The sequence below is a fragment of the Patiria miniata genome, unplaced genomic scaffold, assembly GCF_015706575.1.
Source record: "Patiria miniata isolate m_02_andy unplaced genomic scaffold, ASM1570657v1 HiC_scaffold_7, whole genome shotgun sequence".
Taxonomy (NCBI): Eukaryota; Metazoa; Echinodermata; class Asteroidea; order Valvatida; family Asterinidae; genus Patiria; species Patiria miniata.
This window is the reverse complement of record NW_024037074.1, coordinates 4776040-4794012: the sequence shown is the minus strand read 5'-3', so window position 1 is coordinate 4794012 and position 17973 is coordinate 4776040. Positions and strand designations below refer to the sequence as shown.

Below are 17973 nucleotides of genomic sequence, written 5' to 3'. Positions count from 1 at the left end.
GGTTGACTCTAACCCAGAACCTCCTGCTCACCAATGCAAATTCTCTCACTCGATCACCAAGTATGCCGGGTCAATGTGATATAGCAGCCAAAACTGCCACTACCTTGTGTCGGCGAAGGGCAAAAACAAACCTATAAAAGTTAATACCGTGATCTTTCTCTTCCCGTTTCAGAGATCTATTCAATGCCGCCTTCGTCTCGTGCTGGTCGGAGCTGACTGAGACGGATCAGGACAGCCTGATTCAGAGCCTGCAGAAGGCCCTGACTTCACAGGACATCCCGGAGATTGTACAGATCCTACTGAATCTTGCCGAGTTCATGGAGCACTCAGACAAGGTAAGAACAGGGTTCCCGAAGTCATGGGAAAATCTTGGAAAAATCCTGAAATTTTCAGCAATCTTGGAAAGTCATGGAATTTTGTTATTTTTAAAAGGAGTCATGGAAAGTTGACATTCCAAGGGAAAAGTCATGGAATCCTGCTCAACCCATACGTGATGATGGGTAATATTATACAAATATTGAGTGGCTCAGCGTGGAATGGGAGGAATATTATCGCAAGGTAAAATCTGGACTTTTCCATTTCATGAGGCAAAGCCGAGTGAATTCAAAAAGTCCAGATTTTACCGAGCAATAATATTCCTCCCTTTTCACAATTTAAAGCCGCTCAATATTTGTTTTATATAACTGACATATAGATCCTTGTCATTTGATATATTTGAACTTTTATTTCAATAAAAACTGGAGGAAAATGTATTTCTCTCTTCCAAAAACCCCACTCTGTAGCGCTGGCTCTTTGGAACAAAGCTTGGTGGGGCACCAGGTTCTTTTTACAGGTTGGAGAACACTGGGTAAACTGTCTCATACAGGTATTTATGAATATGAATTGAGTCGGTAAATGCCGTCTGTTATGTCACCCCAGGGCCCATTACCACTGAACACCATGCTACTCGGTGAGTGTGCCTCTAAGTGCAGAGCCTACGCCAAGGCACTACACTACAAGGAGGAGGAGTTCCACCGAGGACCAAACACTGAAATACTGGAGGCTCTCATCAGGTAAAAATAACAGTCTCTTAAAGCTATAGTCCATCATTTGTAATTAGTGCATTTTGTTCGTTTGAAGCAACAAAAGTGTTCAAAATCTAATGAAGGATACTGAACAGCTTACTTGATGAAGTTTCAGCTCAGCTTCAGCTGTATATTCCGAGAAAAAAAGCATTCTAGGATCTCAATTTCAAATCAAAAGTTGCTAAATCATGTTTCGAATTGTTTTGAATTGCAGCTCTACGCGATGTCGCGCACTGATCCGACGAATTATAGCAACCGCGCGCGCCTGTGTGTCGTTCCAATGCTTGTGCGCGCTGCGCCGAATAACAAAACGAATTACTAATTTAGATTTTCCAACGGTGCTTCTTAAGACGCACCGTTGGAAATGCCTTCTTTCGTTGATTTCTTCAAAATGAGAGCTTGCCAGAAAGAATAATTTCACAGGGAGTTTCAACCAGTATGTTTTTCAACAATAATTACGCCAGTTACTTTTTTGGATAGCTGCAAATGATGGACTCGGGCTTTAAGTTTTTGTTTTCTACGTACGGTTTGAAATCCAACACCTTGATGGATTTGAGATTATTGTTATTAAAGGGCCCATGCAATGTAATTAATGCAATCCTTTACCCTAACCATCCCAAATTCTCCAAAATCCTCTTTGCTAATTTGAGGAATTTAAGGATTGAGGTTACATGGCAAAAGTGCGTTGCTGATTTCGGAGGACGCACTGTGTCAAGGTCTTGGGCCAGACCTTGTGTTGTTTATGCTCAACCTAGCATAAATTTAGGCCTATCTTATACTTGAAATCCTCCGTACTGCTCCAGGATGTCACTGGCCAAGCCTGAACACATTGACAGTCACTGCCGCAGGATTTTGCAGGATTCAGGCAGTGGTCACCCCTCCACAGACCACATTCAAGAAATTATGGAGGAATTTGCAGGATTGAGGCTATATGCTATTTTTGCATGAAGCCAATTGGAGGATTTTGCAGGATTGAGGCTACATCCTAGCAAAAAAGGCCTAGGGAGTAATAGGGTTAATGCAATCCTTAAAATACACATTAGGCCAAAAAAAAAAGTCTCCGGTTTCTGGTATACGCGCGCATCGCCGTAGCCATGCGCGTCGGCAAAATGAAAAAGTTTTTTTTTCAATGAAAGATGATGTCTCAAAACCGCCAAACTCACTGGTTTGACTGGAATTCTGCTGCTGCACAATTTTAACGTGTTTTTTAGATGGGGTTATGATCGAGAATAAGCTTAATGTAGCCTCTCTGAACCCCCATATATTTGCACTAAGTTTAGTCGGGCACCATTTGCAGTCATCAGTCGACATTTGAAGCAAAAAAGTCAGGTAAAAACAAAAAAAAAGCCGCGTCGCCGCACCACTTTTTGGACAAGCTCCATACCAGAAACCGGAGACTTTTTATTTTGGCCTTATGTACCCTATTTAACCCTATTTTCAATTTTCGTTTTGCCAATTTCAAACGGTTTTTGGAGCTTTTTTGGTTTTTATGCTAATGTGAATTTCCACATTCATGAGCTAAAGTGTGATGTCATTTCAGGCAGAAATCTCAGTGTTACAGGTATTTCAGCAGCAAAAGTTGCCAGAATTTTGGGTATTTCAATGTCGTAATTGTTCTTTTCTTTGGTGATTTGTTGTTATGTCAGTACATGGCAGTAAGCCAATGAGCATGCTTTTCTCACAAACGTTTTCAATGAGCAACTGTTGGGTTCACAATTTGAACAGAAAATCCCTAAACTGAACAGTGTCTTCCTGAAATGACATCACAACAACAGCGCCCTCAGTTGTCCGGAAAGGCATGGAAACTTGTTAAAATGTTTAAAGAAGTGCACTTTTCAATAAAATTAACCAAAAAAGGATGTCAAATAGTGTTCACACATTTAAGAGGAGTGGAAAATTGCACAAAATGTGTTCCTCAGAAAAAAGGCATCGCATGGACCTTTTGAAGTGATATTATCTCTGTTGATGACTGTTTTCGTTTTGGTTCCTTCAGCATTAACAACAAGCTACATCAGCCAGAGGCAGCCTATGGAGTCCTGCAATATGCCATGAAGAACTACCGCGCTGAATTGGTAGGTCCAATAGAACCTGATAAATATAACAAATCAACAAATCTACAATGAGACGTTCTGACTTAATTCTTTCAGTGCCCGCGAAATTTGAAAAGTCTAACCCTAAAGTGCCCAACTTCGAGCATTTTTTTTAATTGTTCAAAATTCTGTAAAAAAAAAAAAAGAAGTAAATAAGTTTCACTCACTAAATTTGTTGTTGTTGCTCTCTGGTATATCCTTGGTACATTGGAAAGTCAATAGTAGTCACGTACATAGTGATACACCCTAAAACACTGTCCTGCACACAGGGGAATTCCGCACTTTTTGCAGAAAATACGAGTGTCAGTGCTGCGCCCTCTCGCAAGAACTCGAATGAAACAAAATAAATACGGGTCGTACCTGAATGAAAATGGTATTATTAGAAAGAGTGAGAGCGCCCCCTTGTGATAACATGCTTACTCTACCTCGTACATTACGAGGTTTGGCGATTTTAAGTACGAACATTACCTCGTACATGTATGAGGTTGGCAATTTCGACCTAACAAATATACCTCGTACATGTACGACTTTGGCACTGAAAGAGTTAATTACAAAACTGAAAAACAAAACCTACAGCAACTTGTCCATGAGTGAGCCGTGATAATACTTCCAAATTTATATTATGTTTTGTGATTTTACAGATCATGAAGGTTTGCCCTCAATTGACTGATCTTTGCAGATATGTATAGGGTGTCTCTAAAAAAGTAGCTGTCAATCAGCCTTTTTTTTTGAGGAACCTAAAAAAAGTACCTTGAGATGATAGAGTGTTTCGTTACCCTTGACATGATTTTTGTTCTGTGTGATTTGCACCTTTTGTTTCAAAGTTACGGCAAAGCTTGTACAGTTCAAATTAGGTTTTGCCCTTCACCAACGTTTAAACACTGTATACTCAGTGTGTTACCTCCCGAGTGAAAGCTGGAAAAAATCACTCGGGTGGGACTCGAACCCACGACCTCCTGCTTTCTAGTGCAGATGTCTTACCACTCGACCACCGAGCTAACGGGATCGGTTGGCTGGTTCGAATCTGATGTACATAGCAGCGGGTACCGCATAAACTATTATAAGATGGAATTTTGCGTCGGGTGATATAAATCAAATTAGGTTTTGCCCTTCACCAACGTTTAAACACTGTATACTCAGTGTGTTACCTCCCGAGTGAAAGCTGGAAAAAATCACTCGGGTGGGACTCGAACCCACGACCTCCTGCTTTCTAGTGCAGATGTCTTACAGGCTGTCAAAATCTGTTTGGGCCACTTTCTTCACCTTCTTGGTACGTGAATGCCTTTCATTAGATACCAAGTGGCCCAACTTGGAATTCAAGTCCTTTCATTTCATTAGCTGTATCTCTGGACCGGGGTGTCCAAATGAGATGGGATAAAGACCATTGTGTAGAGTATTTACTACACCTTCAGACTCTATAGATAAGTTTTGGAAAAGAGAGTACTAGTGTATTTATGGATTGACTGCTACATTTTTTTGAGTGACCCTGTAAATCGAATAAGATGGATGATTCGAATCACTGAACATCGAGTTTGAAAACATTCAGTTATCCGGATTACAAAATAGTCGGTTTCTCCCATCTCAGTCATATACTGTTTGTGTCTTTCTCTGTGGTATATTCAAGAAACTTCGAGACAGAAGCTCCACAACCTTCTTATATGCCCTGTGAATTGCTGCAGGCTTGTCGTTAAGCTGCAGCTATCCAATTATTAGATCTTTGAAATCAGATCTCCGAATATCCGAGCCTGAACATATTAAGTTATCGTGATTTCAAATTAAAAAAAAGTTTTCTCCCGACACTAGAGTATCCCTTCTTACATCTGTTGTTTGTTCCGCAGCAAATTCAAGAGACTTGGTACGAGAAGCTCCACGACTGGGACAACGCCCTCCTTGCCTACGAGAAGAAGCAGAAAGAGGACCCAGATGAATTCACACTGACCCTGGGCAGGATGCGCTGCATGGAGGCTCTCGGAGACTGGTAAATTCAGAGATTTATATAAATATTGGTTTATTTATTTGTGACTTCAGGGCAAAGCTTCCGGGCAAAGATTTGGTGCAAAGCTTCCGGGTAAGCGCGCAGGCAAAGCTTCTGGGCAAGCTTGCAGGCAAAACTTCTGGGCAAAGCTTCTGGGCTTAGCTTTTGGGCAAAGCTTTCAAGCAAGCTTCCGGGCAAAGCTTCCTAGGCAAAACTTCCGAGCAAAGCTTCCTGGCAAAGCTCCTAGGCAAAGCTTCTGGCCAAAGCTTCTGGGCAAAGCTTCTGGGCAAAGCTTCTGGGCAAAGCTTCCGGGCAAAGCTTCCTAGGCAAAGCTTCCTAGGCAAAGCTTCTGGGCAAAGCTTCTGGGCAAAGCTTCTGGGCAAAGCTTCTGGGCAAAGCTTCCGGGCAAAGCGTCTGGGCAAAGCTTCCTGGCAAAGCTTTCAGGCAAAGCTTCCTGGTAAAGCTTCCGGGCAAAGCTTCCGGGCAAAGCTCCTGGGCAAAGCTTCCGGGCAAAGCTTCCGAGCAAAGCTTCCTGGCAAAGCTTCCTGGCAAAGCGTTCAGCAAAGTTTTCGGGCAAAGCTTCCGGGTAAATATTCTGGGCAAAGCTTCCGGGCAAAGTTTGAGATGTAGATGATCAAAACAAAACATGAGGTGATTTCTTTTTCGATTCTCTGTCTTTTTTTCCCCTTCAAACTTTTGATTCTAAATATGTCTGAAAGTTTAAGAGCATATTTGCGCCTTTAAAGGCAAATATGATCACTTGCTTTTCATGCATTTTGTTCGTTTACAAAAGTAACACCACTCAAAACCCAAAGAAATTTCAGCTCAGTGGATGTTACACTTTTCGAGAAAACAGTAAAAAAAACCTTGCACAACCTTTTTTATCATGAACACAATTTCATCAATAGCACTGTTTATTCCGAAAAATCAGTTAATTGACCGATCGTTGTAAAGCACCTACAAGTCTTGATTTCTTCTAAATGTCAGAAAGGCATGAAATTATTCCGTCTGGCTCGCTGTCATTTAGGGGAAATCATGAAATATAGGTGATTTCCAACGATCAGTCAATTGAGTGATCTTTGGAAACATAGAGTTTTCGTGATCAAAAGGTTGTGCACGGTTTTTCATTGTTTTCTCAAAAAAATGTAATAGGCACTAAGCTGAAACTTCAACTGATAAGTTTTGAACATTCTTCTTTGGATTTCGAGTGGTGTTGTTATTGGAAACAAACAAAACGGATAAAAAGCAAATCATTGTATATGCCTTTAAAAGGCGAAATTATGATCTAAAAATTTTAAAGTTAAGTTTTTGAACATTCTTCTTTTGGATTTTGAATGGTGTTATTATTAGAAACAAAACAAAATGCATGACAAACAAATGATCCTATATGCCTTTAAGGAAACTAGCAATAAAGAAGATATCCACTGTCTGATTTCCAGGCGACAGCTGCATGACTTGGCCTGCGAGCGTTGGCCGATGGTGACAGATGAGGGCCGGCAGGCGATGGCGCGCATGGCCGCGGCGGCTGCCTGGGGCCTAGGCAACTGGGACAGCATGGAGGAGTACGCATGCCTGATACCCAGGGAGTCCTACGATGGAGCCTTCTACCGCGCGGTGCTGGCCGTTCATCAGGACCACTTTGGACAAGCCCAGCAGGTAGGTGGCTTTGAATATCTGTTGAAGACTGGGTCTGATTTGGTGGAAGTAAGAGGTAAAGGTAAAGGGGGACGAACCTGTATTCACAGGAACAGAGTGCCCAACTCTCCTTCGAAGCGATTGGGCCAGACTCATATGCTGCTGTGGGGGGATCACCACACCTCCTCCACAGCGAGTCTGTTACCTTCCCAGCATTGAATAATGCTGGTACCCATTTAACACCTGGGTTGAGAGGAGTAATTGAGGTAAAGCGCCTTACTCAAGGTGTGCGCAGTATGCGCTATGTACACCGCCTACCACCCACCAGCTTGAGAACCACTGATATGATTTCCATATAAGGCACGATGTTGAGCACATTGCATACTCATCACACGCCATAGAATTAGTGGCCTGATCTGAACACGGAGTGAAATGGTAGAACAGAATCATTGAAATTTTGTCAATGTTTCAACTTTTTACGTTTTTTTGATCGAAAGGGTATTTATGAATGGGGATAGTGGTATGATTGGGCCCTTATAAACGTGACATTTAAAACTGGATAGGGCCTACATGTAAGTAAGATTTGAGGCTTTGCATGGTGGAGATACTAAATAATGAAAGGTTTGCGGAAACTTAAGTGGCAAAAGCGAAATTGATTTCGCTTTTGCCACTTAAGTATTTTCTTTCTTAGAGTTTAGGCACTCTCCTGAAGACAATCAGAGCATACTGACCGGAACGTCGAGTTTATATCTCTAGTTCTTTTCAGAACCATTCTCTTAGTTGAGAAATTATTCGCACATGGTGTTTCCGCAAACCTTTCATTATTTGGATAGGGCTCTGTTTGCCTGGCCATTATCTGAGGCTAGGCCCCTACCCAGTTAAAAAATAACACATTTATAACTGCTCCATCACACCATATTATCCCCTTAATCCTCCTACTGTTTTAACAATCACAGACACTCAACTTTCCCCTGCCATGCCTTTAACACAGGCTAGTCACCAATAGTCAGATCATATTTCAAGCAAGCACTGTGGCTAGTCAAATTCAGTCAACAGACAAAAGCAGGCAAGTGGTAGGCAAAGCTGGCTTATCAATCACATACAGTCAAAGCACAGCTGCATCATGCTACATAAACAGTCAATCCTGCTTTATGTAGGCTGGGAGCTCTTTTAGGGTGGGAGCTCAGTTAAAACTGTTGAAAACAGTCACTTGACGTAAAGGACAACTTGGCATAAAATATTTTGTTGCATGGGAGGGTTAATCCAACACAGCTGTTTTTGTCCACCCTCTTTGGCAGTGCATTGACAAGGCGCGTGACATCCTGGACACGGAGCTGACGGCCATGGCCGGGGAGAGCTACGACCGTGCCTACGGCGCCATGGTGTCCGCTCAGATGCTGTCTGAGCTGGAGGAGATCATCCGCTACAAGCTGGTCTCGGAGAGACGGGACATCATCAAACAGATGTGGTGGGACAGACTCCAGGTCCGGGTTGAAATATATACTTCAAAGATTGTATTCTAATTTTCTTTTGAAATTTGCTTATTATCAATCTGCATTTCAGTACAATGCAGAACTTTGCATAAACAAGGTGAGTTAAAAACAAAGGAAACCCAAATGGCAGGACCAATTATTTAATGAAGTTCTACATGTAGCACTTTCAAAATCTAGGATATGAAAGTCCAATTAATAAGTTTCTTTTAGAACAATAATCATTTAAATCTCTCATGTATTTTTCAAGCTATGAAATTTTGAACACAAACACCGTTTTAAAGTTCTGTCCACGGATCACAGAAAAAATTAACTGTTCTTTCAGCAAAACGAAAAACATTTGACATACATCCCTATGTGAATTGTCTTCGTTTTGCTGAAAGAACACTTACCTTTGTTGTGATCCGTGGACAGAACTTTAAAATGGTGTTTGTGTTTAAAATTTCATAACTTGTAAAGTACATGAGTGATTTGAATGATTCTTGTACTGAAAGAAAGCTTATTAATTGGGCTTTCACATCCTAGATTTTGAAAGTGCTACATGCAGAACTTCATTAAAACAATGGATAAACATTTTGGTTTCCTTTTTTTTTTTTTTGACTCACCCTGTACATCACACTGCTTTCTGACTGGGACTGTAGAATTTCTGTTTTTGACTTGGTGACATCTGTGTTGCTGACAGGGTTGCCAGCGTAACGTGGAGGATTGGCAGCGGATCATCCAGGTCCGCTCGCTGGTCATCAACCCTCAGGACGACCTCCGGACCTGGCTCAAGTATGCCAGCCTCTGCCGCAAGACTGGACGCATGGTACGTACCATCAACAAAAACTCGTCTGGTCAGTGCTGTGTGACCGGTCAATTCTTTTTTCAATTCCTCTGCACTGCTAAGTAGGCCGTCAGCCTCGGTCCAAAATTTTGGCCACCGGTTTCAAATGAGGGGAATAATCGTCGTAGCGTTTTTTGGCAAGGTATACACCTCCAGAGTTGGAAAATATGTGATAGCATTGCATTGGTGGCAGCTTTTTAGGTGTTATCACCCATTTTTACAAAATGTCCATCAAAACGCTTGTTACCACTCTAGGGGCGGTATACCTTGCGCATGTGCACTATAATCATTTATGCCCTGATTTGATACTGACCAAACCCCAGGCTGATGGCCTAAAGTCTGACCGGTTGACTTCTGTCATTGAATACTTTTTTAGCAGGTTCTGATTGTATGACGTCAAAGTACCACGTGACCGTTCGGTTACCCCGTGATCAGCCACCAAGGCAGTAGGCAAACATTTGGTTAGCAACCACTCCATGCGTTGTAAACTAGACATTTAAGCTTATACTTTCCACGTAAAATAACTGCAAATTCTTTATCAAGTGGCATAAAGGGTTACCTTCCTTCCTTCCCTGAAAGTGCAGACTCATATGTATGAGGATAAACGCACTTGCCAGAAAGACCAGGACGTACCCCTTCTCTTAGCGATAAGTGTTACTGGGTTCTTTTACGTGAATTATACAACACACGGGACCTGCGGCTTTTCGTCCCATCCGAAGGACGAAGCAATAATGGTTAAGTGCCTTGCTTAAGGGCACAAGTGTCCACCCGGCGGGCTCGAACCCACGCCACTGTACATGTTGCCTCTGAAACACCAGAGCATGAGTACGGTGCTCTTAACCGCTAGGCCATGACACTCCACTCCCCCTGTGCCGTGTACGGTTGTTGTTCTTTGCTCCATGTTTGAGTATGCAGTCGTTCGGTGGCTAAATCTGGACTGTTCAATTCTAAATTGTCCTATTGGCCTGGTTTTCTCTGAGCTATTGTGCCAAAGGTTACGGATTACTCATTGCCACAAATTTGACTTCAAGTGAAAAGTGTTTTGATTTCTGTTCTTTGTGTGCAGCAACTCTCCCACAAGACCCTGGTGATGTTGTTGGGCGTGGACCCTAAGAGCATCCAGGACACGCCATTTGAGGCCCTGGCGACTGTCAAGCACCCTCGGGTGGTCTTTGCCTACCTGAAGCACATGTGGAAAGAGGACAAACAGGTTCGTGAAGAAAAAAAAGGAACACAAACTTATTTCTGAAAAAAAACATGTACATATGCTGATGGAAATGGTTTGAATCTGAGGATTACATTTAGTATTCATATTGTTCAAAAATTTCCCAAGATCATAACATTTCCAAAATGGGAAAATTTCCCATACACAAAAATTCCTCAGGACTGGAAAACTCCCAAGGTTGAATACATGTATGTATATTTTACAAGATCAAAAAAGTTTCAAAATCAAAAAATTCCAGATTGAAACAATAAAAAAAAACAAGATTCAAAAAAATATCCCAAGATCATAAAAAAGTTAAGAAGACAACAACAAATTCCCAAGTTCAAAAAAGTTTACAAGATTTGAAAAAAGAAATCCTTTAGATTGAAAAAAAGGCCCAAGATTGAAGACAATTCCCAACATCAATGTTATACAATGTAGGACATATAAATAATAATTATGATTAATTTATATTGAATCAAATTAGGTTTTTGCCCTTCACCGACGTATAAACACTGTATACTCTGTGTGTTACCTCCCGAGTGAAAGTTGGAATACATCACTCGGGTGGGACTCGGGCCCACGACCTCCTGCTTTCTAATGCAGACGTCTTACCACTCGACCACCAAGCTAACGGGATCGGTTGGATCGGTCGTGGGTTCGAGTCCCACCCGAGTGATTTTTGTCCAACTTTTCACTCGGGAGGTAACACACAGAGTATACAGTGTATATACGTCGGTGAAGGGCAAAAACCTAATTTGATTTACATCAGTCGGACGCAAAATTCCATCTTATGAATAATTGATATTGATTGTCTTTCATTATCAGACGCAGGCTTTTGAGCAGCTGGGCCACTTTGTGCATTCCACCTTGACCCAGCATATGTCATCAGGGATGGGGTCAACAGAAGAGACTGAACGCAGGGAGCTACACAAACTCATGGCAAGGTAGGACAACACCAGGGGTGGCGGGGGAGGGGGAGGGGGGGGGTCTGTGAGCCGAGCGCGGTGTGTGTGCCTCTTCCACTCTTGAAAAGGGGTGTGCAAATTTGTGAAAATAAGAAATATCTGTTTTGAAAATGTCCCTAACTCTGTTCTGTATGGTGCCCTTCCCCCTATCTCCACCACCATCAGACAGCGTCGCCTTCTGCTAGCTGGTCACGTTTATCGACATAATGAGCCAGTTAGTCAAGTTCTACCCTGGAATCCTGAAACCTCTCGATGAAAAGGTCGTCCCAACTTGACCCTGAAAACATCCATCGAGCTAGAAACTGGTCTGAGCGGTCCATCTCTTTCCAACACTATGCTCGACAGGGACAGTTGGGCCCAACTCATCAAGTCATCATGAAAATGATTGATTGAATGAATGAAGAAGAAGAACATTTCATTCATGATGATTTTTTTCTTACATACGCCATCATTATGCAGTTATAATATGTTATTAGCTCTCAAAGCTGGTACTCTGCTCTGTTTTCTGCGCAGGTGCTACTTGAAGCTGGGTGAGTGGCAGCAGAGTCTGGAGGGCACCAGCCAGCACACCATTGAGGATAGTCTGGTCTACTTCAGCAAGGCCACTGAGCATGACAGGGACTGGTATAAGGTATGGGACATGGGTCTGGAACCTGACCGCTTCTTTTAAATACAGCAAAGTGCCTACTCTCAAACAAAATTTGGAAAACTTCCTGCCACAAGACAGTGTCTGTACAAGTTTGTCAGCCTCGACTCCATGGGCGCGTGGGCGTTCCTTCACTCACCCCTGGCCGTGCTGTACACGTAAACGATGCTGAATGGTTATTCAGAGTGTACTGCGCGCGCATTTCGAAGATTGCATGCCTGGCGCGCCCATAATGTGCTCGTGTGCTTTGCATGTCACGTCACGTACGAAATGTTTTTGTTATTCAAAAGTCGCGATGCCTGTACGATATGGATTATGGCAGCCTCATTTTTCGCTAAAAAACCCCTATATCTTCAGTTGTAAAGGGATGAAAGGGGTACGTACATTTAATGCAAATCTTTGCTAAATAACGCAACGTCCAAACCTCATGTTTGAAAGGATTGGTTCTTCAAAATCACATCATTAAACATTTTAAAGATGGCGTCGGCACGTAAAACGGATAAACTGCAGCCTAATTATAATGTGCCATATTTTAACTCATTCAAATTACACAATTCCAGGGGTTGAGATCGCGCAAGGCATGATGGGGAAACAACATGGCGCAGCAAGATCTCGTACCCATGGGAACGAGGTTGCAAGTTTCTATACTTTTATTAGGCAGTTTTTCTTTTTTTTCAACTGTTTGACATCATGAACTTGAGACTGAACTTTGAGATCTGCTCCCACAAAACCTGGACGAAGTTACAGATGTTATTTTTTTTACACAAAGTGTAAGTTTGGGGTGGAACTCAAACTTTAAATGCCTTTTTTTTCTTCAATATTTCACTTTTTTGGACATGTCATAAATGCAAACTTTAAACAGCAATAACTTGTCAACGGAATGTCTGATTGAAGTGCAGCAAACAGTATTGAAAGAAGAATGTTATTCTCTTTCCTAATACCTGCAAACCCTCATTTCGACCTCTACCCAGTTCCGTCCCATTTTGCCAGAATGCCTCACATATAAGCTGTTCTCAATTCATCATTTTGTTTTTCTACCAGGCATGGCATTCCTGGGCCTTCATGAACTACGAGGCCTGCCTGTACTACAAGCTGCAGTCGGCCACGTCCACCTTGCCCTTACCCCCGCCCCCGGCCACCAGCACGCCCAAGGGCAAGGCGGAGGAAGGCGGGGCCGAGGATGTGGTAGAGCGAGGGGAGGGGCTTGAGGAGACCAAGGAGGAGGAGGTCGTGGAGGAACCGGACACGGAGCCGATTGAGGATAGCGGTACCGAGCAGCAGCTGGTGTCGTCTCAGATGGTGAGGGAGTGGTTTTGTCTTGCTTGTGGGTTTGTGCGGCAACATTAGGGGGCACTGTTGCCCGCTTACGAGAACCGGTTGGGCACTTTAGACAATGAGTCACATAAGGTGTTTTGGTAAGCACATGTGTTAAATATGGGATCTGTGCACAAATAACCACGGGGAGAAAATGCAAAGCAGAAGGTTCAAAACCTAACCCGTTGAAGTTTCAGCTCAGTGGATATTACACTTTCTGAGAAAACAGTGAAAAAGCATGCACAACTTTTTGGTCGCAAAACACGATTTGTCTATAAAACTCTTTATTTCCAAAAATCAGTCAACTGACTGATCGTTGGAAATCACCTACATTTCTTGATTTCTTCTAAGTGACAGCAAGCCAGACGGAATAACTCCACGGGATGTTTAGTACCAGTACGATCTTTAAGTCCGAGTAAGCTTTTCGATAATGTTTCTGTATGTATTGGGATAAATGCAAATGATCCCATGCGGCTTTAACTCATGTGATAGGACACGGTGCAAGTTTCTTGAGGTCACAGATTCGGTATTCGTTATCGTTTGGACACCTCTATTTTTTACAAGTTCCATTCAAAACTGACTTTTGCAGATGACTGTCCAGTACCAAAGTGACTTTTGCAGGCTAAAGCAGTCTTTTTTCTTCAGATTAACTCATGTTTGTTGTAATTTTGAAACGCACTTTCAAAGAAAATGTGACTTTTCTACCTTTTTTGGCAAACAGAGATGTGAGACGTGCGCGTTGTAGTTTTCACAACACGCATGAAGCGGTACGTTCCGTGCTTGAAAGCCCAAAGCCGACTGGCTGCTAAAAACAATTAAAAATATGTGGGGTTTTTTCCAGCTAATCAGCATCGAGCTTTCAATGTGTTCGCCACTGTAGCTGTCTTGGGTTTTTGAGCGTGTTTTCTGGTTGTCGTTGTCATCTTTTACCCCGTAATTTCCCTCATAAATCAAAGCCCTGCCCTCTTTCCACAAAATTAAACCTGCTGATATTCAAGAAGGTGTCGTTACCAGCTGTTCAGATGTGTCAAGAAATATCAGAATGTCACTTTTGAGTGTCATTTAGTCGGCTGTTTTGATGAGTCTAAATCTTATAAAATAGGAACGGGGTCCTAAAGATAACAATTAGCACAGATTCGAATCCCGCTGTGTTTATTATAATTTTTATTGGAGTGCTGTGGCCTCGTGGTTAAGGGCACTGGATTCGTGGTCTGTGGGTAAAGCTGCGGGTTGTGGGTTTGAGTCCAGCCGGGGTCATGGTGCATGTGCCCTTGGGCAAGGCACTTTGTCACTCATTGCTTCTCTCCACCCAGGAGTAAATGGGTACCTGTGAGGGTAGAGATGGTTATTGTGATTGAATAAGCTTGCTTGCGCCTAACAGGCAGCATCCAGCTGTATACTCCCCAGGGAGCTGAGATGGTATTTGGAATGTTTAATTGGCCCAATGATCAGGGGTAATAATAATACTGTAAGCGCTGTGATTTAGTTTACTAAATAAGAGCGTTCTTAAATGCCGATTATTACTACTATTACTGTAATAGGGCGACAGGTTATGCGAACTCCGTCCACAATAGGGCGATACACCTTATTGAGGCGACAAAATGACTGTCGCCCTTTTATAAAAACGACCCTTAGGACAAGGAATTTTGCTGTCGCTAACCATCTAGATCGATTCCTCATGGTCCAATTAGTATAAATACTAAATTTCGTGGAAAAAACATAAGGTAAACTTGGGTTAGGTGACAGTTTAGGTTTGTGCACAAGTCTATGGGAAAGTCACCCTATTGGGGCGAAAAGAGTAATTATTATTATTATTATTATTATTATTTCATCAGGCCATCCAGAATTACATCCAGAAGTATGCGGTGCCGGCCGTGCAGGGCTTCTTCCGTTCCATCGCGCTGTCCCGCGGCAACTCCCTGCAGGATACGCTGCGTCTCCTGACGCTGTGGTTTGACTACGGCCAGTGCAGCGAGGTGTACGACGCCCTGGTGGAAGGCATCAAGTCCATCCAGATTGACACCTGGCTGCAGGTAAGTGCAAACTTTGCCTCGAAAAAACTTTTAGCAATGAGGGTAAGATTCGTCAGGATTATTCCAGATTTCATGATTTTTTGGTTGTTTTTTTTGTTGTGATTTCAGGATTTTGAAAGGATCTCTTTTGAAATCTGGAATCGCTGAGGTCCTACCGTAAAGGCATTTTTACTTATGAACATGTATATTGAACAAACAATTGGGTGTTGTGAGCGATGCCTTAACCCTAACAATCCCCATCCAGACAAACTCCAACACCAGGGTTTGTTGGAATCTGTTGGAGTGAGTGCTGCACTAGTAAACTGATTATGCTTGACGTGGGTTAGGCATACCACCATAATCAGAACCCAACAGTTTGGGTGTAGAGTTTACCATATGGTGTTGGAATTTGCAGGAGTGAGGAAGGTTCCTATAATAAATCACTCTAGGGGGTTAGGGTAAAATGCAACTACACATACGGGATTAAGAATTTATTAATTTTTTTAGAGTTCTTTCACGTAACCTTTTATGGTGTATTTGTTGTCAATTCACCCATGTTTAGCAGGCACTGGCTTATTTTCTGAGGTATCTGTGCAGCAGATGACCTGTAGCAGGTACCGCATCCAATGTTGTCGCGATCAATTATTTTTTTCCGTGTCCTGCCATCTTTATCACGTCCCCCAAAAACGAATGAGTTCCAATTCCTTTTGGCACGGAGCCAGGCTGACGGTCTTCCGTGGCAACATTCATGTGTATATTAACCACTTCCTTCCGATCCTCGCCTTCGACTTATCCAGGTTAATCCCCGACCTCCTTCCCAAAATACTTTTGTTAATCCTCAAGTGAGATCCTTATAGGCTATCTACATTAAGCATCCTTTGCTAGCTAGGGTAGTGGTAGTCTTATTCGCGTACTTCGCAAGACAACCCTGGCAAATTCCAAATCTTATTGTGACACTCATCACGAGCAATTCAGATTTTCCGAGTAAGGTCTTCCGACCCACTGAATATTCATGATTCTGGAACTACAAGGTCAACGATACCTGGTACTTGACTGATGCCCTCCCAAATCCTCCCTTGGCTTTACCAGGAGGCCTGAGGAGAGTGTTTTCTTTTTTAGTCATCTTGAAGAGTTTTATCCTTTTTTTTCTGGATTTACATACATGTCATGTGTAGTTTGGGTTTTAGTACCGGTATATGGCTTGGGTGTATAGTCTGTAGTTCTGTGGTACAGTTACGATTTTGAAAATTATTTTCAAGAAACTGAGTGAATGGAGACATCTTTTGAGAGCATCCCGTTCCAGGATGCCAGGTAATTTTTTTTTGGTCAGCCTCCATTCTTGTGTTAATTGCCCAAATCTTGTGAAGATGTATGCGACGCATGTGTCTTGTCAACCCAATTATTCTGATTACATGTGTCGTCATCACAGAGTCTCACTGGAGCAATCTCAACTAACCAACAGGATGTAAAGTAATTTCTACAAATCAAAAACAAAATTGTTAGGCCTACCGCTTCCCCTCAATTACAAATTGCAAAACCATATCTCGGAAAGTACATCCCTAGAAATTAGTCATGTCTCCAATGCATTTCCTGGGCGGTTACAATGCCCCACTTTTTTTTTTACTGGTTATTTCTTTGAGAATTGTTGATTTCTATCAGATTTTTTTTTATTTCTTTAACTGAAAGTAATTCCTAACCCTACTCCCTAGGCCTTTTTGCTCGGATGTAGCCTCAATTCTGCAAAATCCTCCAATTGGTCTCGTGGAAAATAGCATATAGCCTCAATCCTGCAAATTCCTCCATTATTTCTTGAAAATGGTCCGTGGAGGGATGACCACTGCCTGAATCCTGGAAAATCCTGTGGCAGTGACTGTCAATATGTTGAGGCTTGGCCAGTGACATCACAAGGTCCGGCCAAAGACCTTGCTAGGCAAATATCCACCCACAGGCAATTAGGCTACCTTTGTCCCAGTGCCTAAAATTGAAAACTTGGTCCCATGGTTAATATTACCTCTATCAGAAAATTACTCAAGAATTATCAGATTTGGACGTTTGATTCTCATTTTAAAGTGGAAAGGCGTATCTTTCAAACCATACTTATGGTATATTATTTATGTTGGTTACACATTCTACGTCTGGCATTTGGTTATATTTCGTTTGCAATTATTTTGATACACACTGTACATGTACCACCCCACATCCCTTCCCACATTCATATCCATCTCTCCTGTTCTGTTAGCTTGTCATAAGTTCGTTCACTTAATACTTCCCAACTCATAAATTACACTGGATGACATCACTTCACCAGAACTTTGGCATCCCCCATCAGAAAGGTCTCTCTCGTTTCCCAAAAGACCTCTGATTCTCCTGAATAGCCATGACCTCATTACTTTCATCATCTCTGTAATTCATGACCAACTTTTTGACAATTCCATTTTTCTCTTTTTTACAAAGGACACCTGTATGCACTACTAGCTTGCGGTTATCATATTTCACTTCCCTTTGCACACACGCAATTGTATATTTCTTTGCATTCCTCTGTCCCTGTGGATTGTCAATGGGACTGACTTTCATTATTTGTCATCGTATTGACTGGCCCAAAACCAAGTCATGACAGATTGTGTGATGTCACTTCACCATATGACATATTTCAAAGGGTTTTTTTGGTAGGGAACCCAACCAAAGTTGAACCCAACAGGGGTGCATGTACACACGTACATATGTAACAGCAGGTGCTATGTACAGGGTG

General features: G+C 42.3%; 1 protein-coding gene across 1 annotated transcript in view; it reads left to right on the top strand.

Moving 5' to 3' along the window:
- Window positions 1–17699, top strand: part of LOC119718889 (serine/threonine-protein kinase mTOR-like) — a 63837-nt gene extending 46138 nt beyond the window's left edge. Inside the window, exons 30-42 of the mRNA XM_038188315.1 lie at window positions 173–335; window positions 919–1052; window positions 3058–3136; window positions 4993–5132; window positions 6569–6785; window positions 8063–8248; window positions 8937–9062; window positions 10147–10290; window positions 11113–11231; window positions 11766–11883; window positions 12940–13197; window positions 15048–15245; window positions 17679–17699. Coding sequence (XP_038044243.1) covers window positions 173–335; window positions 919–1052; window positions 3058–3136; window positions 4993–5132; window positions 6569–6785; window positions 8063–8248; window positions 8937–9062; window positions 10147–10290; window positions 11113–11231; window positions 11766–11883; window positions 12940–13197; window positions 15048–15245; window positions 17679–17699 — 1903 coding nt within the window. The remainder of the gene's footprint in view (window positions 1–172; window positions 336–918; window positions 1053–3057; window positions 3137–4992; window positions 5133–6568; window positions 6786–8062; window positions 8249–8936; window positions 9063–10146; window positions 10291–11112; window positions 11232–11765; window positions 11884–12939; window positions 13198–15047; window positions 15246–17678) is intronic.
- The last annotated feature ends 274 nt before the right edge of the window (window positions 17700–17973 follow it).